The sequence below is a fragment of the Erythrolamprus reginae genome, chromosome 3 (genome assembly GCF_031021105.1).
Source record: "Erythrolamprus reginae isolate rEryReg1 chromosome 3, rEryReg1.hap1, whole genome shotgun sequence".
NCBI classification, from domain to species: Eukaryota; Metazoa; Chordata; class Lepidosauria; order Squamata; family Dipsadidae; genus Erythrolamprus; species Erythrolamprus reginae.
The window spans coordinates 243,038,088-243,058,979 of NC_091952.1; the positions used below are offsets into that span (position 1 = coordinate 243,038,088).

Below are 20,892 nucleotides of genomic sequence, written 5' to 3' on the forward strand. Positions count from 1 at the left end.
ATAGATAGATAGATAGATAGATAGATAGATAGGTAGGTAGATAGGTAGATAAGTAGATAGATAGATAGATAGATAGATAGATTAGATAGATAGATAGATAGATAGATAGATAGATAGATAGATGATAAATGGTTGGATGGATGATAGATAGAAAGATAGATAGATAGATAGATAGATAGATAGATAGATAGATAGATAGATAGATGATAAATGGTTGGATGGATGATAGATAGAAAGATAGATAGATAGATAGATAGATAGATAGATAGATAGATAGATAGATAGATAGATAGATAAGTAGATAGATAGATAGATAGATAGATAGATAGATAGATAGATAGATTAGATAGATAGATAGATAGATAGATAGATAGATAGATAGATAGATAGATAGATAGATAGATAGATAGATGGTTGGATGGATGATAGATAGAAAGATAGATAGATAGATAGACAGACAGACAGACAGACAGACAGACAGACAGACAGACAATCAGCAAACATACACATCTGCCTATCCCAGGTCTTAGGCAGACAAAAATGCCAATTCCATTCAGAATACCTGGCTCACTGTGCAACAAACCATAATAAAAATAAATAATATAAATATAATGTTTATTATAAATAAGATACCATCTGGTATCTCCCCCTCTCCCCTTCACACCATTATTTTCTGTCTAGGAAATAGCAACACTCGTCCATCTCACTTAAAAATGAATAGAATAGTAGCTTTGGTCTAGTTTTGGCACCGTTGTGTATCTTGTAATTATATTAAAATAACTCCGTTCCTAAGATGTTGTTTCAGGTTGTGTTATGCAACATGCCTTTCAACCGCTTGATATTCTTTGATTGCTGTATATTTCCATTTTTATCCCAGAACATCTGTTCCTGGCAGTGTTTACCGAAAAGTGCGTGTTCCACCAGTTTATTCTAATCAGCTTGTCTGAAAATTAAGGCTTGAGAAGGAAAATTGCTACAGGCATTGGAAAAAAAATATGAATGGATCTATTTAAATGCAATGCAGAAAGTCTGGTTTTCATTCCCATTGTATTTATTAGGCTTATAACCTTCCTCTGTCTAAGACACAGGGAAAATAACTTTATCCTAATTACTCTATACCAGTGATGGCGAACCTTTTTTTCCCCTTGGGTGGCGGAAGTGTGCGCACACTTGCACTTTCTCCCACACATATGTGCCTATAGACGTAATTTAATGCTCCCCAAGCGCCATGCGTCCCTGTGCATCCGTGCGCGAGCCCTCGTGCTGCTCCTCCCCCATGCCTGTGTACATGACCCACTCCCCTTTCCAGGCTTCTGGTGGGCCCAGTAGGCCTGTTTTCTGCCCTCTCCAGGCTCCAGAGGCTTCCCTGGAGCCTGGAGAGGGCAAAACAAGGCCTCCCCTATCCCCGGAGACCTTTTGTAGGCCAGAAATAGTCCACTTCCTGTCTTCCGGTGGGCCTGGTACACCTGTTTTTCACCCTCCCCAGCTTCCAGAGGCTTCCCTGGAGCCTGGAGAGGGCAAAACAAGGCTTCCCCTATCCCCGGAAACCTTTTGTAGGCCAGAAATAGTCCACTTCCTGTCTTCCGGTGGGCCTGGTACCCCTGTTTTTCACCCTCCCCAGGTTCCAGAGGCTCCCCTTGAGCCTGGAGAGGGCAAAACAAGGCCTCCCCTATCCCCGGAGACCTTTCGTAGGCCAGAAATAGTCCACTTCCTGTCTTCCGGTGGGCCTGGTACACCCTTTTTTCACCCTCCCCAGGTTCCAGAGGTTTTCTTGGAGCCTGGAGAGGGCAAAAATGCCCACCCCTCCGGAGGCCCTCTGTAGGCCGAAAATGCCCTCCCAGAGCCTGAGACAAAAATCATTATTTTTAGTTATTCTCAAATAACTAAGCAATCAGAATATGATGAAAATAGGAGGGGGATGGGTTTTTTCAAGATCCGATGGTGGCAAGTTGCAAGTTGTCTTCGAGTAATTTATACCCATCTTTCTGCCAACTTAAGATACGCTTTGAAGCATCTGCAGTTGGCAGCAACCGGCCTTTGCTTGAAAACATGCAAGGAAGGAAAAAATACATCATCTCTCACGCCTATCTTTCCATTGTCAGAATTTTATCATTAAATGGACATTGACTCGTTTGAATGAAAATCCCAGCGACCGGTTAGGTCCCACAGAGTTGGCCTTCTCCGGGTCCTGTTGACTAAACAATGTTGTCTGGCAGGATCCAGGGAAAGAGCCTTCTCTGTGGCGGCCCTGACCCTCTGGAACCAACTCCCCCCAGAGATCAGAATTGCCCCCACCCTCCTCGCCTTTCGTAAGCTCCTTAAAACCCACCTCTGTTGTCAGGCATGGCGGAATTGAGATATTTCTTCCCCCCAGGCCTATACAATTTATGCATGGTATGTTTGTGTGTATGTTTGGTTTTAAATAAGGTTTTTTTAAACTATTTTAAATATTAGATTTGTCATACGCTGTTTTATTGTTGTTGTTAGCCGCCCCGAGTCTACGGAGAGGGCGGCATACAAATCTAATAAATGAATGAATGAATGAATGGATAGATGATAGATAGATAGATAGATAGATAGATAGATAGATAGATAGATAGAGAGGGAGAGAGAGAGATGATAGATAGATAGATAGATAGATAGATAGATAGATAGATAGATAGATAGATAGATAGATAAAATGGACTCGCCCCACCATATTAGCTCCATCTTATAAATAGAAATTACTAGAACCCGTACCAATAGGGAATTCTGAAACATGTAAACCCAAGATGCTCACAATTCGGAATAACAGAACAACAGACTTGGAAGGGATCTTGGAGGTCTTCTAGTCCAGCTCTCTGCTCAAGCAAGGGACCCTGTACCAGTGATGGCAAACCTTTGTTTCCTTGGGTGCTGAAAGAGCAATGGTGCACACTATTGCACATGCGCAAGTGCCCACACCCATAATTCAGTGCCTGGGGAGGGCAAAAACAGCTTCCACCACTGGAGGCCAAAAATGGCCTGTTTCCCAACTTCTGGTGGACCCAGTAGGCTCATGTTTCACCCTCTCCAGGCTCCAAAATCTTCCCTGGAGCCAGGGGGAGGGTTAAAAAAAACCCTCCCCACCCCCATATGGAACCTCTATGCAAACCAAAAATCAGATGGCCGGCATATGCTTGCATGTTGGAGCTGAGCTAAGGCAACGGCTCACAGTGCCAGGAGATATGGCTCTGCGTGCCACCTGTGCCATAGGTTCACCATCATGGCTCTATACTATTTCTATGACTCCCAGCTGTGGGCTGCAGAACCCCAAGCAATCATTAGAGCAGCGGAGTGGTTTCCTGCATCTCTTTGTCGTCATCTGGTGACTCTCCAGATTTTTGCAACCCACATCTAACATCTTCTACAGGGGTCCCCAAACCTGCCAACTTTAAGACTTGTGGACTTCAACTCCCAGAATTCTGGGAGTTGAAGTCCACAAGTCTTAAAGTTGCCAAGTTTGAAGACCTCTGATCTACTAGTTGGAATGATAGCAATAGCAACAGCATTTAGACATATATACCACTTCACAAGGTTTTACAGCCCTCTCTAAGCGGTTTACAGAGAGGAACAATCTAGGCCCTCATTTTATCAACCTTGGAAGGATGAAAGGCTAAGTCAATCGTGAGCCTACTGAGATTCGATCTGCCAAACTGCTGGCAGCCGGTGATCAGGAGAAGTATCTTGCAGTACTGCACTCTAACCACTGTGCCACCAAAGCTCTTGAAAGAACCATGCAGATGTTGTTGAAAGAGCAATTTATTTATTTGTTTGTTTGTTTGTTTGTTTGGTTGGTTGGTTGGTTGGTTGGTTAGTTGGTTGATTGGTTGGTTGGTTGGTTTGTATGCCGCCCCTCTCCGCAGACTCGGGGCGGCTAACAACAGTGACAAAAAACAGCATGTAACAATCCAATACTAAACAACTAAAAAAAACCTTATTATAAAACCAAACATACATACAAACATACCATGCGTAAATTGTAAGACCTAGGGGGAAAGAATATCTCAGTTCCCCCATGCCTGACGGCAGAAGTGGGTTTTAAGAAGCTTACGAAAGGCAAGGAGAGTGGGGGCAATTCTAATCTCTGGGGGGAGTTGGTTCCAGAGGGCTGGGGCCGCCACAGAGAAGGCTCTTCCCCTGGGTTCCGCCAAACGACATTTTTTAGTTGACAGGACCCGGAGAAGGCCCACTCTGTGGGACCTAACTGGTCGCTGGGATTCGTGCAGCAGAAGGCGGTCCCTGAGATAATCTGGTCCGGTGCCATGGAGGGCTTTATAGGTCATAACCAACCCTTTGAATTGTGACCGGAAACTGATCGGCAACCAATGCAGACTGTGGAGTGTTGGTGTAACATGGGCATATTTGGGAAAGACTATGACTGATCTCGCAGCTGCATTCTGCACGATCTGAAGTTTCCGAACACTTTTCAAAGGTAGCCCCATGTAGAGAGCGTTACAGTAGTCGAACCTGCAGATCCTCCATCCTTGGAACACTGACCTCTAACTGAACTACTCTGAATAATCCACCGACGAGGCCATTCACTCTGATGAGCCACTTACTACTATGGGAGGGGTGCTGATAAATCCATCTTTCCTCAGAGTTCTTCTGCCTTGTGAAACTTTCCTTCGTGGGAAGGGTGTGGTCTCTGGGGCAGAGTGTGTGTTCAGATTTCGCTCTTTTTATCGTTGTGTCGTCCAGATGGGTGACTCACTTCTGCAACCCCAAATATTGGTGCGCTGCTCCAAATAGCTTCTGTTCTCTTCAGGTGGATTAAAGAACAAACGTCTCTCTTATCTCGGTACACTCTGGCAAAGAAGCTACCGAGAACTCAGAAATTTTAAACAAGAGTGCTTTACTTCCCCCTGTATCTAAGAAAAGGAAGGGGAAATGAAGTGATAATGTTGCATTCTGAGTATCTTTGCTCAGTCTTGGATAATCAAAGAATTAAGGGGATACTTAATCACTTACTACATTTAATCCATACCGTATGTGTTAGATTTCGTTTTGTTTGGTCTTTTCTGGTTTATCAAATCAAATATTTATTCTTGTCCAAGACCAGCATTAAGAAGGTGGAGGGTGGAGACTAGTTGATCTTGTTGAGTCTCTGTAGAGGGGTGGCATACAAATCTAATAAATTATTATTATTATTATTATTATTATTATTATTATTATTATTATCATGGCCAATAAAATCCTATCCTACCCTACCCTACACTACTCTACCTTACCCTACCCTACACTACACTACACTACTCTATGTTGTGGGTTATAGACCATGATTCATGGCTTACTATGTATGTTTTAAGCTATTTAAGAAGCCATGTTGAAGAATGATCAGATTGCCATCCAATCATTATACAGATTAACCCTTAACCACAGATTATTATTGTTGTTGTTGTTATTATTATTATTATTATTATTATTATTATTATTATTTTTATTATTATTTCAGTACAGCACAGCAAACGAGATCACTATGTTGGATTTCGTATTTCATCACCAGTCGGGCGCTTCCCAAGCACCTAGGACTGGGTGATGTAGCGGCGAATTATGTTTGCCGATCCCAGTAAAGCAGCCTTTTGCAATTGACAGATGGAGATTTTGTCAATTCCGATGGTTTTCAAATGTCCGCTGAGATCCTTTGGTACTGCACCCAGCGTGCCAAAAACCACTGGGACCACTTTCACTGGCTTATGCCAGAGTCGTTGCAGCTCAATTTTTAGATCTTCGTATTTCACTAATTTCTCTAGCTGCTTCTCCTCAATTCTGCTGTCTCCTGGGATTGCGATGTCGATGATCCATACTTTCTTTTTCTCCACAATCAGGATGTCTGGTGTGTTATGTTCCAAAATTCGGGCAGTCAGAAGTCCCATAGTAGTTTTGCTTGCTCATTTTCGACCACTTTTTCAGGCTTATGATCCCACCTGTTCTTTGCCACTGGTAGATGGTAGTTCTGGCCCAAGTTCCAGTGGATCATCTGTGCCACAGCATCGTGTCTATACTTGTTGTGGACAAATGTTGTTATTGTTGTTATTGTGGTGATGATGATGATGAAAATGATGTTCACAAGTTTTAAAGTTGCCAAGCTTGGAAACCTCTGCCATAGATCCTGTATCCAATGAAAAGGACTCGAGATTAGGTTTATGCTGTTAACAGGAGGGACTGTAAATGGAAAGAAAATAGTGGGGTTCAAATCTACAAGATTGTTGACACGGTATTATAATGGAAGTTCGGTCTCTTTTGCAATGCCCCCAGCTGTTAAAAGAAAAAAAAAATACACTGCCTCAAAATTTCTTCTTTCCGCTGCTTGCAGCCTGAGAAAACTGTTCCTTTTGGAAAGGCAATTAGCTGAGAAGTAGAACTCACTGGTCCTGTTTCAAGTTCAACCTTGGAACATACAAAAAGGCCTCTGTGTAAATGCACACACACACACACACAGCCGCCCCCAAAGTAACAGTACTGGTACTATTTGAACTTCACACGTCTTTTGGAAAGCCCAAAATAGAAATGTAAGCTCAATGTAAGACTCATCATTTATTAGAGGTGAGTTTTTGAAAAGTTTTGTGCAGAGGCAATTCAAGTGGACACGGTGTGATGTGCTTTCTAGATGAAGGGAAGTACAACCCGCCCCCTGCCCATTGAATGCCGGTGGGTGGGGGCACCTGCTTTTCTCAGAAGAACATCGGAGAAGAAAAAAAGCAGACAGGCACAAGATTTTGCTTACCAAATGCCCCCCACTGCCCCGCCCCCTCAAAAAAGCCAGCTTCAAAAGGCTTGATTCCTATCAGATCAGAAAAAAATAGTATGTTCCAGGTGCCAAGATGCCCTGATACCATAAAAATTTTAAAAAATGGGAAGGATATGCTAACTGCATCGTAGAATTTAGGGCTAGTGGCTTGTGCCTATGTACGTATTATCTACTTATTCTGCATATTTAATAATAAGTAATCAAAGGAAGAATCTTATTTATTATTTTTTTATTTATTCATTTGTCCAATACACAAATACATAGGAAGAAAAATAGACAGGTAGTAATATATATAAGGGTAAAGTGAACTTAGAGGAGAGGATATATGAAAGAAAGAAAATATATATGATAAGTGAGAGAAAGGAAAGACAATTGGACAGGGAACGAAAGGCACACCAGTGCACTTATGTACGCCCCTTACTGGCCTCTTAGGAACCTGGAGAGGTCAATCGTGGAGAGAAATGTTGGGGGTTGCAATGATACCTTTTAATATCAAGCAAGCGCATCGGTCCACCTGTCTGTTTTCCCAGCCCCACTCACTGCCTCTTGTTAAAATTCCCCATGAGTAAATACCACTAATTGTAGAAGGTCAGTTTATTATTTACTTATTAATTAATTATTTATTTATTTATTTATTTATTTATCAGATTTATATGTCACCCCTCTCCAAAGACTCGGGGCAGCTTACAACATATAGGAAAAAAAACAATGTACAACAAAATCCAATTAATTAAAGTTAAAATCTAAAAACCTAAACCAATTAAAATACACTCATATCCATTCAATCACAAACTCGCCATACATTCATTGGGCAGGGGTTAGTGTCTAATAACCCCAAGCCTGATGACATCTTCAGACTCTTACGGAAAGTGAGGAGGGTGGGGGCAGTATGAATCTCTGGAGGGAGCTGATTCCATAGGGCTGGGCCCCCCACAGAGAAGGCTCTTTCCCTAGGTCCCGCCAAGTGACATTGTCTACTTGACAGGACCTGGAGAAGGCCGATTGTGGGACCTGACCAGTGCTTTGATAGACCACCACTCATAGATGAGATCCCCAATGAACATGATACCATGTTAAGAACATCTAAGATATTGGCTGTTGCCATGTTTTCTGACATTGCAGGCAAAAATAATGTTCTAATTCAGGGGTGTCAAACTCAAGGCCTGGGGACCGGATCCATAGGTTGCTTAGATCTAGCCACCCTGAAAACAGCGAAGGATCGGCCCACAATACCACTGCAAGCAAAAATGGAACTCAGAAGAGCTGCGAGATGCCCTTGTGAGCTTTGTTTTCTCTGCCAGCGGGTTGCAGGAAGCTGTAACAGCTGAAAACGGAGCTCGGCAGCCCATTTTCGCTGGCAGAGTGCTCAGGCCACCACAGTCACCGCGAGTGACGTTGTGGTCACGCCCAACCTGGCCATGCCCACCACGCCTCTCCCCCCCTGAGGTCAAACACAACCCTGATGCGGCCCTCAATGAAATCGACTTTTGACACCCCTGTTCTAATTGAAGGATCTGCTTTTGTAAATTCTACTACAGCAATACCTCTACCTAAGAATGCCTCTACTTACAAACTTTATTAGATAAGAACGGGGTGTTCAAGATTTTTTTGCCTCTTTTCAAGAACCATTTTCCACTTACAAACCCGAGCCTCTGAAACTGTAACCGGGAAAGGCAGAGAGAAGCCTTTGTGGGGCCTCTCTAGGAATCTCCCAGGAGGAATCAGGACTGGAAAAGACGGGGAGAAGCCTCTATGGGGCCCCTCTAGAAATCTCCTGGGAGGAAACAGGGCCAGAAAAGGCAGGGAGAAGCCTCCGTGGGGCCTCTCTAGGAATCTCCTGGGAGGAAACAGGGCCGGAAAAGGTGGTGAGAAGCCTCTGTGGGGCCTCTGTAGGAATCTCCTGGGAGGAAACAGGGCCTCCACCTTCCCTGTGGTTTCCCCAATCGCACGCATTATTTGCTTTTACATTGATTCCTATGGGAAAAATTGCTTCTTCTTACAAACATTTCTACTTAAGAACCTGATCACGGAACAAATTAAGTTCATAAGTAGAGGTATCACTGTACATGCACATTTTAAAATGAATCTAGAATTTTGTAAATTCTAGTAAAGTCTAGCAAATTTACCAAAGTTACAAGCTCACACCAACAAGTAACAAGTAAGTTCACCTGTTCCTCAACAATACCAGGGCTAGCTGTCCATGGGGCAAGAAAGCAGATATACTTTATCACTTTTAGGTGATCTTTAATCATTCCGGCAAGCAGGAATTTGGCTGTTCGCAATCCTAGAGATTAGAAGCTTTTGTGTGGTGTGTGCATCAGGGCATCACAAGGGAGGATCTATGCTGTAAATCATTTCGGTGCAATCTCCAAGTCAGTTTGACCTGGGTGAACGGTATTGTTCAGGCAGCAGAATTAATTTGAGAGCAGATATAAAACTGTAGGAAATAGCACAATGCTGGAATAGAGTACAGTGCTACCTGTACTTAAGAACCCCTCTACTTAGGAACTTTTGTAGATAAGAACCGGGTATTCAAGATTTTTTTGCCTCTACTTAAGAACCATTTTCTACTTAAGAACCCAAGCCTGGAAAAATCTCCCAGGAAATTTGAGAGCGGCACAAAGGCCCGGCCAGTTTCCTGCCATTCCCCCTTTAATCCTGGACATCTGGGCTGCCAGAGGAGCTTTTCGGTGGCGCTTAAGGAGGCTTTGGCAGTCCAGAGCGAACGAAGCATTTTCCTTTCTCTGAGCGCTTGGAGAGGGAATTAACCTCTCCAAGCGCCCAGAGAAAAGAAACGCTCCTTTCGCTCTGGGCAGCCGAGGAGTCACTACAACAAAGGAAAGGCGCTGGTTACAAAGCGAGCGAGTGAGAAGAGAGGGGAGCCCTTCAGCATGGGAAGGAAGAGGAAGCAGGTAGCAGCAGTAGCAGCCAGTGTATGGGAGGCAGCCTTGCGCCGGGTGTTGGGAGGCGCATACTCCTCCTCGCTGTCTCAGAGTCCCTCTTTCCTTTTTTAAGCCTTAAAGTTTTGGATTTTTTTTTATTCCCCTCACCTCACCTTCTTCCATCAGCAGCAACTGTCTTCCTCCTCTTCTTCCTCCTCCTCCTCCCACCCAAATTCCAAACTCTTTTTTTTTTTCCCTAGTGAGTTTGCATGCATTATTTGCTTTTACATTGATTCCTATGGGGAAAATTGCTTCTACTTAAGAACGTTTCTACTTAAGAACCTGGTCACGGAATGAATTAAGTTCTTAAGTAGAGGGACCACTGTACATACACTTCCATAGAAGCTACAACTAAAACACCAAAAAAAGGAATAAACCACAGAGTTCCCAACAATTCTGAACAATTGTTCGTACGACACATTGTTCGGGGTGACAATGACTTAGATTTTATCCTGTCTGTGTGCTCTATAAGTGAATTGTTGTTTTATCTATTCTATGTCAATTGCATGTGAAGATAACTGTTTTAATCTGTAGCTTTTTATGTTTATATCTGTCCTCCTCTCTGTAGGCTTATTTACGTAAGCAGAAAATCAGAAAGTGGTGGCAATAAAGAATAAACTCCTAAGCAGGAAAAAAAAATTAGATTCTTTTAGTCATTAGAAGATACTATAAATATAAGTGAGGATGCTTATTTCTCTTACATAACCAATATGATATTTTCAAATAGCTAGTGCCATTTATACTGTATGTGCTGATTATATCTGCATTGGTTGCCGATCAGTTTCCGGTCACAATTCAAAGTGTTGGTTATGACCTATAAAGCCCTTCATGGCACCGGACCAGATGATCTCAGGGACCGCCTTCTGCTGCACGAATCCCAGTGACCAGTTAGGTCCCACAGAGTGGGCCTTCTCCGGGTCCCGTCAACTAAACAATGTTGCTTGGCGTGACCCAGCGGAAGAGCCTTCTCTGGCGGCCCCGGCCCTCTGGAACCAACTCCCCCCAGAGATTAGAATTGCCCCCACCCTCCTTGCCTTTCGTAAGCTTCTTAAAACCCACCTCTGCCATCAGACATGGGGGAACTGAGATATTCTTTCCCCCTAGGCCTTTACAATTTATGCATGGTATGTTTGTATGTATGTTTGGTTTTATAATAAGGGGGTTTTTTAAGTTGTTTTAGTATTGGATTGTTACATGCTGTTTTTTATCACTGTTGTTAGCCGCCCCGAGTCTACGGAGAGGGGCGGCATACAAATCCAATAAATAAAATAAATAAATAATTAAATATGTATTGAGGGAGGCTAGCTAGAAAAATGAACATTTATGATGGGGCTGATGTCATTGTTCTGATAGGTGGAAATGCAAAAAGAAAAGGGGAAACTTGTGATAGTGAAAATCCAAGTCCAATGGGCCCAAGTCCACATGGAAAGAAGTAAGCAGCAGGGTACCGCAAGGTTCAGTCCTAGGCCCAGTACTCTTAAATATATTCATTCATAGAAACATAGAAGACTGATGGCAGAAAGAGACCTCATGATCCATCTAGTTTGCCCTTATACCATTTTCCGTATTTTATCTTAGGATGGATATATGTTTATCCCAGGCATGTTTAAATTCAGTTACTGTGCATTTATCTACCACGTCTGCTGGAAGTTTGTTCCAAGGATCTACTACTCTTTCAGTAAAATAATATTTTCTCACGTTGCTTTTGATCTTTCCCCCAACTAACTTCAGATTGTGTCCCCTTGTTCTTGTGTTCACTTTCCTATTAAAAACACTTCCCTCCTGGACCTTATTTAACCCTTTAACATATTTAAATGTTTCGATCGTGTCCCCCCTATTTTCCTTCTGTCCTCCAGACTATACAGATTGAGTTCATTAAGTCTTTCCTGATATGATTTATGCTTAAGACCTTCCACCATTCTTGTAGCCTGTCTTTGGACCCGTTCAATTTTGTCAATATCTTTTTGTAGGTGAGGTCTCCAGAACTGAACACAGTATTCCAAATGTGGCCTCACCAGCGCTCTATACAGCGGCATCATAATCTCCCTCTTCCTGCTTGTTATACCTCTAGCTATGCAGCCAAGCATCCTACTTGCTTTCCCTACCACCTGACTGCACTGTTCACCCATTTTGAGACTGTCAGAAATCACTACCCCTAAATCCTTCTCTTCTGAAGTTTTAATGTACTAGATTCTTTATACCGAAAATGCAAATAAACGAAGCACTCTTTTTGTATAGCAAAGAGCACTCGTCTCCAAACAACCTGGTAATTTGTACAAGTCCCTTATCAGTTCCGAGATACTTAGCTTGCAGCTGTGAGGCAATTCACAGTCCTTCTTTCACAAAGTGAAACACACTTTGCTCTGGTTTAGTTTCAAAGTGGGGAAAAATCAGCATATAAAGGTCGAAGTCAGCAAGGCAGGCATGAAACACAAGGATCAGATAATCCTCCATAATGGCCAAACCCACAGGCTGCTATTTATAGCAGCCTCACTAATTACCACAGCCCCACCCAACCACAGGTGGCCTCATTTTCTTTCATAATAATCTCTCAGTTGTTGCTGCCTATGCATTGCTCTCCGCATGCGTGGCTGTATCATTAACTCTTGCTCTGAATCCAAGGAGTAGACAGATAATTGATCTTCTGAGCTGTCTGCCACACTCTCCTCCTCCCTGTCACTCATGTCTTCTTGGTCAGAAGAGCCTTCATCAGCAGATTCCACCAGGAGCAAAACAGGCCTGCAGCATGTGGATGTCTCCCCCACATCCACAGTCCTTGGGGCAGGAGCTGGGCCAGAGCTAACCACAACAGTTAACAATGAAGACTTTGGAAAAGATAGGCTTGAAAAAATCCGAACTATCTTGGCAATGGTTTCCTCTGTGACCCTCTATGGAAGCAAAAGTTGGCCCTTGAAGAAGCAAGAGGGGAGCTTTTAAACTTTTGGGCTGAAGAAGAATCTTGAGAATGCATTGGTCAGTCAAGAACACAAATGGGATCCTCTAACGATCCAATCTAGGTTTTCACTCAAAGTACCAGTGGCCTGGCTCAAATTTTCATACTTTGGACACGTTGTGTGATAACCCAGCTCCCTAAATACATACTGTGGTGGAAGAGTATCAGAGTTTGTTGCATAAAAATCCATTCCAAAAGCACACATAGATAACTGATTCAGCTGGATTCCTTAACTTCTTTATAAACATATCTAACCAAGAAAGTTGTTAAGTGAGTTTTGCTCAAGTTTATAACTTTGTATCCAGTGAAGGGCTGCCAATTTTTTTTCTGCCATTTTATTATTTATTTTATTATTTAGATTTGTATGCCGCCCCTCTCCGCAGACATGCTGTGGGCGTGGCTTAGGCAGGACGCCTTGCATTTTCTTTCAACATATTTCAGTGCAAATTGGGTGCTCTGGGGTGGAGCTCCATTTTTGCTACCCCACTGTGTTGCCTCCCGTCCGGGCAGCAGCCCACCCCTGCTTGTAGAAGCCAGATACCCTAACCCAAACCCTTGACGTGAGTGATGTCAAGTTGGCTACCTTTAAGCCAGTCACACGACTAAACAATGTCATTTGGCGGGACCCAGGAGAAGAGCCTTCTCTGTGGTGGCCCCAACCCTCTGAAACCAGCTCCCCCCAGATATCAGAGTTGCCCCCACCCTCCTTGCCTTTCGCAAGCTCCTTACAATCCACCTCTGTCGTCAGGCATGGAGGAATTGAATTTTTTTTTCTCCCTCCCCCCTAGGCTTATAGAATTTATACATGGTACGTTTGTTGGTATGATTGGTCTCTTAAATTGGGGTTTTTTAGATTACTTTTTTAATATTAGATTTGTTACATTGTTTTTAAATTGTTGTTAGCCTCCCCGAGTCTTCGGAGAGGGGCGGCATACAAATCTAAATAAACTAAACTAAACTTTAAGCCACTCCCCGGTCACATGATCATCAAGCCACTCCTACCTGGTCACATGGCCGACATGCCACACCCACAAAATAAGCCCTGCAAAATAAGCCCCAGTGTGGTAGTAAAACCTTTTGCAGCCCTTCACTGGCTACATCCCTCTCCCCGCAGAGAAGCCAAGTTGTGTTCCTCAAATCCCATTTGTGTTTGTTTTTCCGCCTTGACAGATGGAAGGAGTTAAGCTGGCACAACAAAGCATGGCACTGCGTAGAAATAGCTTGATTCATCCACGGCATGAATCATCCCAAGCTTTCAACCCCCATTATAAGACAAAAATTAATCCGGAAATGCTGGCAGCGAAACTACGATCTTGGTAGCCATGGAGGTAAACACTGGAGTTGGGTTTTGCCAGCCTTCATTCAAAGCTGTCTCACATATACGCCCCTCCCTCTGGCATTGTCCAGCCTTGCAACTGAATACACAGAAGATGCTACACTCGCACAGGGACATTTATCATTTTTCTTACAAGTCCAATTTTTCACATACGCGTATCCTGCGTTTTGGGGATACGTGAAAGATGTAAACCCAGGATAGACATGCATGAAAAATTGGACTTGTAAGAAAGTCCAATTTTTAAAAAAATACTTATATTTTAACTATTATAATAATATAATATATGTATAATATGTTCAAATATATAAAATGTGAGGTAGCTCAAGAAAAAGAAGAAGCAATGATGTAGCAATGCAGAATCATTTATGTTTTGAATTGTGAATACACAATGTATTTATTGTATTATTGTGCTATTGTTTTTGCAAAGGAGACTGAAAATTAATAAACTCTATTTTATGGGTTTTAGTCATAGTTTTAATTATTAGATTTGTACCTATATTGTTTTTATTGTTGTTGTGAGCTGCCCTGGGTCTCTGGAGAGGGGCGGCATACAAGCCTAATTGTTTATTATTATTATTATTATTATTATTATTATTATTATTACTACTACTATTATTATTATGTCAATACAACACAGCAAATGAGATCACTATGCTGGATTTCGTATTTCATCACCAGTCGGGCGCTTCCCAAACACCTAGGACTGCGTGATATAGCAGCGAATTATGTTTGCCGATCCCAGTAAAGCGGCCTTTTGCAATTGACAGATTGAGATTTTGTCAATTCCGATGGTTTTCAAATGTCCGCTGAGATCCTTTGGCACTGCGCCCAGCGTGGATTGCTGTGCATTGAGATACATAATACAGTGGTTACTCTACTTAAGAACATCTACTTAAGAACTTTTCTAGATAAGAACTGGGTTTTTGAAAAAAAAATTCCCTCTTCTTAAGAACCATTTTCTTAAGAACCCGAGTCCGGAGAAATTTCCCAAGAAATTTGAAATTTGAATGGCCAGTTTCCTGCCATTCCCCCTTTAATCCTGGCCATCTCGGGCTTTTCTGGGCTGCCAGAGGAGCCTTTTGGTGGTGCTTAAGGAGGCTTTGGCAGAGCGAACAAAGCATTTTCCTTTTTCTGGGCGCTTGGACAGGGAATAAACCTCTGCCAGCGCCCAGAAAAAAGAAATACTCCCTTCGCTCTGGGCAGTCCCTCTTTTTTTTTTTTAAAGCCTTAAAGTTTGGGATTTTTTTGATTCCCCTCACCTTACCTTCTTCCTTCGGCAGCGACTGTCCTCCTCCTCTTCTTCCTCCTCCTCCTCCCACCCAAATTCTGAGCTTTTCTTTCTTTCCTAATGGGATTGCACGCATTATTTGCTTTTACATTGATTCCTATGGGAAAAATTGCTTCTACTTACAAACTTTTCTACTTAAGAACCTGGTCACGGAACGAATTAAGTTCTTAAGTAGAGGTACCACTGTACGTTGTAAATCACTAGCCTACAGTTTTATTTATTTTTTATTGCAGTTTGTTACAGTGTGAAATACAAACAGAAACAAAGATCATATATACCGTATCATTAATGATGTAATTAATAAGCTGAAACTTCAGGGCAAGGTGCATGAAACATCAGCTTATATGGGAAATGCTCTGTTGACATTCCACAGCCATGAAACACATGTGGGATAGTTGTCCACCTACCCTTATTAGCAGTAGCAATAAAATTGGATAGGAATATGTTGTACTTTTGAAAGTCAGGGCGGAAAAATAGATGATAACAACGGCCGGCTATTATGGTAATGGAACAGAAAGTCTCCCTCTCTCCCTCCCTCCCTCTTTTTCCATCCAACTACACATAGTCCTTGATTTACCACCACAATTGGAGCTCAAAATTGTTCAGCCAGGCCCAGGAGTAGGCAAAGTGGGATCTTCTAGGATTTCAAATCCCAGAACTCCTGAGCTAGCACGATTGTCTCAGGAATTCTGGGAGTTGAAGTCCACAAATCATAGAAGAGCCAACTTTGTCTACCCCTGAACTAGGCAGTTCTTAAGGGAGTTTCCCCTGATTTTGTGACATTTTTGGCCACAATTGTTAAGTGAGTCATACAGTCACTAAGCAAGTCTGGCTCCTCCCATTGATTTTGCTTGTCAGAGGTCTCAACTGGTGATCACATGATCCTGAGCAATGCATCTGTCATAAATCTATATATCCCAGTTGTCAAGCCTACAAATTTTGATCACATGATCATGGGGATTTATTTTATTTATTTTACTTATTTTACTTATTTTACTTATTTTACTTATTTTACTTATTTTACTTTATTTATTTATTTTATTTATTTTATTTATTTTATTTATTTTATTTATTTTATTTATTTTATTTATTTTATTTATTTTATTTATTTTATTTATTTTATTTATTTTATTTATTTTATTTATTTTATTTATTTTATTTATTTTATTTATTTTATTTATTTTATTTTATTTTATTTTATTTCATTTATTTATTTATTTGATTTTTATGCTGCCCTCCTCCTTAGACACAGGGCGGCTTACAACACTTTAGCAACAGCACTTTTTTGACAGAGCCAGCCCCCACAATCTCATTTTACCTACCTCAGAAGGATGGAAGGCTGAGTCAACCTTGAGCCGGTGATATTTGAACTGCTGACCTACAGATCTACAGTCAGCTTCAGTGGCCTGCAGTACAGCATTCTATCTGCTGCGCCACACTGGAATGCTACAATGACTGTAATAGCACTTAGCAATAGCGCCACCCCGGCTCTTATTCACAAATTAGCACTTCTGAATAACAGATAGAATTCCTGGTTCAAGAGAGTTTCAAGGGGGAATGCCTATGCAACTGAAATTGAAAATAACTGAGAGCTAAATAATTGCCCAACTGATGCAGAGAAGCTTTGGAATTTAGTAAGTATTTGTGCAGATGGGTGTGTAAATCTACTTGAATGTTCTTGCAAGCTGGAAGTTGACGTTGCTTGAGAGGTGGATCTGGACTATCTCTGCCTTTTTCAAAACATGTAGTCCAGCCTTAACACAATAAACAAATCTAATAAATAAATAAAAGAAGAAAGTTGCTTTGCCCCACGTTTGATGTCTATAGGAAAGAGGAGCTACAAATAGTTATCAATAGCTCTTGGACTTATATACCACTTTATAATCCTTTTATATAGGAGTCTCTAAGACAGTGATGGCGGAACCTTTTTTTCCCTCGGGTGCCGAAAGAGTGTGGGTGTGAACTACCGCACATGTGCAAGTGCTCACACCCATAATTCATTGCCGGGGGAGGGTGAAAACAGCTCCCCCCGCCCCCTGGAGGCCCTCTGGAAGCCAGAAACAGACTGTTTCCCAACTTCTGGTGGGCCCAGTAGGCCCGTTTTTCACCTTTCTCAGGCTCCACAGATTCCCTGCAGCCTGGGGAGGGCAAAAATGGCCTCGCCTAACCCCCAGAGGCCAAAAACGCCCCGTTTCCTGACTTCTGATGGGCCCGTTAGGCCAATTTGTCCCCCACCCCATGCTCCAGAGGCTGAAAATGCCCTCCCAGAGCCTCTGTGTGAAGTGAAAATCAGCTGGTTGGCACACTGGAGCTGACCTAGGGCAACGGCTTGTATGCTGACAAATAGGGCTCCACATGCCACCTTTGGCATTATTTATTTATTTATTCATTCATTCATTCATTCGTTTATTTATTGGATTTGTATGCCGCCTCTCTCCATAAACTCGGGGCAGCTAACAACAGTGGTAAAAACAACATGCGACAATTCAATACTAAAACAGCTAAAAACCCTTATTTTAAAAACCAATCATACATACAAACATACCATACATAAATTGTAGAAGCCTAGGGGGAAAGAATATCCCAGTTCCCCCATGCCTGACGACAGGGGTGGGTTTTAAGGAGCTTACGAAAGGCAAGAAGGGTAGAGGCTATTCTAATCTCTGGGGGGAGTTGGTTCCAGAGCGCCGGGGCTGCCACAGAGAAGGCTCTTCCCCTGGGTCCCGCCAAATGGCATTGTTTAGTTGACGGGACCCGGAGAAGGCCCACTCTGTGGGACCTAACTGGTCACTGGGATTCGTGCGGCAGAAGGTGGTCCCGGAGATAATCTGGTCTGGTGCCATGAAGGGCTTTATAGGTCATAACCAACACTTAGTACCATTAGTACCATAGGTTTGCCATCACTGGCCTAAATGCTCTGCCAGCGAAAACTCTCCTGAGCTCTCCTGTCCCAGCCTCCTGCAACCCTTTGCCAATGAAAATGGAACTTGGGAAGGCCATCCACCAGCCCTCGCAAGCTCCATTTTCACTGGCAGAGGTACCCGGGCTGGTCCTTTGCTGCTTCCGGGGCGACCCGGTGGGCCTTATCGAAGTACCCTGCAGGCCGGATCCAACAACCAGGCCTTGAGTTTGACATTCCTGATTCAGCCTATAGATTTGAGAACGCCTTGTGGTTGGTTCCCAGTCCAAGTACTACTTAGTTGTAGTCCAAAATATATCCAATTATAGTCCAAATTTATAGTGTAGTCCAGTTCTAGTCCTGTTATTAGCTGATGTACCAAATTAAAATTGTAGTCCAATAGAGATCAAGTTATATTAGAATATAGTCCAGGTTCCAAGTTTTAGTCTAAATCAAATTGATTATAGTCCAAATTATCCTTGTAATCCACTTGTACCAAATTGTAGTCCAAATTGTAGCGTTTATAGTTCAAATGTAATTCGCTTCAAGATTTTATTTCGTTTTGTTCGTTGTAATTTGAACGTTTATTTATAATGTAGGTTTCCTCCAGACAGTTCAAATAGTTCTGATATTCAACTTTCTTTCAACTAATATGCACTTCAATTTTCTATAGAAGCGAATTTAATCCATTTCAATTCAATCTTTCATTTTCTGTCCAAGTGCTACTAACCTTGCCATATGTCCCAGCAACGATAGGGTGGGGTGGTTCTTTTTCTTGAAGCCTGATTTATTTCTTATTTATTTATATAAATAAGATGAGCCGGGGTGGCGCAGCAGGTAGAGTGCTGTACTGCAGGCCACTGAAGCTGACTGTAAATCTGAAGGTCAGCGGTTCAAATCTCATCACCGGCTCAAGGTTGACTCAGCCTTCCATCCTTCCGAGGTGGGTAAAATGTGGACCCGGATTGTGGGGGCAATATGCTTGCTCTGTTAAAAAAGTGCTATTGCTAACATATTGTAAGCCGTCCTGAGTCTAAGGAGAAGGGCGGCATAAAAATTGAATAAATAAAATTGAATAAATAAATGTATTTATGTATGTATTCACATTTCTGAACTGCCCATTTCCCTCAAAGAGGGAGATTTGCAGCCAGGGTTAAATGCACTATCCTCGTGCATGTCACCCAGAGTCACTTGTTGAGATGGTTGGCTGTAGAAATGAAATACAGTGGTACCTCATCTTACAAACGCCTCTTCTAACAAACTTTTCAAGATACGAACCCGGTGTTTAAGATTTTTTGCCTCTTCTTCCGAACTATTTTCACCTTATGAACCCAAGCAGCTGCTGCTGGGATGAAGGGGTTTCTTTTTTTCCCTTTTTTGAAGAAAGAAAAGGGAGGGGCTGCTTGGAGTAGGAAACATTTTGCAGAGAACAACATGCTTGCAAAGGAACTGAAAGGGTGTCTTTTTAAGAAAGAAAAGGGAGGAGGGAGGGGCAGCTTGGGGGAGGAAAAATTTTGCAGAGAACAATGTGCTTGCAAAGGAACTGAAAGGGTGTCTTTTTAAGAAAGAAAAGGGAGGAGGGAGGAGCAGCTTGGGGAAGGGAAAATTTTGCAGAGAACAATGTGCTTGCAAAGGAACTGAAAGGGTGTCTTTTTAAGAAAGAAAAGGGAGGAGGGAGGAGCAGCTTGGGGGAGGAAAAATTTTGCAGAGAACAATGTGCTTGCAAAGGAACTGAAAGGGTGTCTTTTTAAGAAAGAAAAGGGAGGAGGGAGGGGCAACTTGGGGGAGGAAATTTTTTGCAGAGAACAACGTGCTTGCAAAGGAACTGAAACAGTGTCTTTTGAAGAAAGAAAAGGGAAGGGCGCCCCCCTTGCCTTTCTTCCTTCCCACTCACCCTTTAGCCTAGCCTTGCTTCTTCCACCCGCCCCCTTTAGCTGCTCCTCCCTGCCCTCTGTTCGCCTCCCTTCTAAAGTTTGGGATTTTCCTGAAGGATTTGCACCCATTATTTGCTTTTACATTGATTCCTATGGGAAACATTGTTTCATCTTATGAACTTTTCACTTTACGAACCTCCTCCTGGAACCAATTAAGTTCGTATGATGAGGTACCACTGTAAATAAATCATGACCAATAGACCCATCGAGAAAGCCAACAAGTGGAACTGAATATCCTCTCCCTCTTCTCTCATGCTGCAGTTGGGATTCAGTCAGGCGCAGAAGAAGGACCAGCCCTTGAGCAAGTCGATGAGGATATTGCAGTGACTCAAAGCCAGAGGAAATTTATTTGCCCCATCACTCAGGTAGGTCTTATACACAGTTAAGGGCTGCAAATTTTTTTACTACCACACTGTGGGTGTGGCTTACTTTGTGGGAGTGGCTTGCTGGCCATGTGACCAGGTAGGAGTGGCTTGAAGATCATGTGACTTGGAGTCATGTGACTGGCTTAAATGTGACCAACTTGACGTCATTCTCGTCAAGGGTTTGGGTTAGGGTGCCTGGCCTCTCCTCGCCTCAAAAAGATACAATTTCCCTATTTACTATTACTTGTTCTGTGGGCTCTCTGGTAGACTCCTCCCAAAAATTCACAGGTACAAATTTCAGAGACACACACACGTTTGAAAATTCAAAACAATGTTCTTTATAATGACAATTCACTTAAACTAAGCCCTCTTTTGGTATAGCAAAGAGCACTTGTCTCCAAACAAA

At 42.5% G+C, this 20,892-nt stretch overlaps 1 protein-coding gene across 2 annotated transcripts in view; it reads left to right on the forward strand.

Annotated features, from left to right (window-relative positions):
• The window catches only part of NSMCE2 (NSE2 (MMS21) homolog, SMC5-SMC6 complex SUMO ligase), a 368,866-nt gene that overhangs the window by 332,528 nt on the left and 15,446 nt on the right, over positions 1-20,892 (forward strand). For both annotated transcript variants that reach the window (XM_070748293.1, XM_070748294.1), the window contains exon 5: positions 20,383-20,486. In XM_070748293.1, coding sequence (XP_070604394.1) covers positions 20,383-20,486 — 104 coding nt within the window. The remainder of the gene's footprint in view (positions 1-20,382; positions 20,487-20,892) is intronic.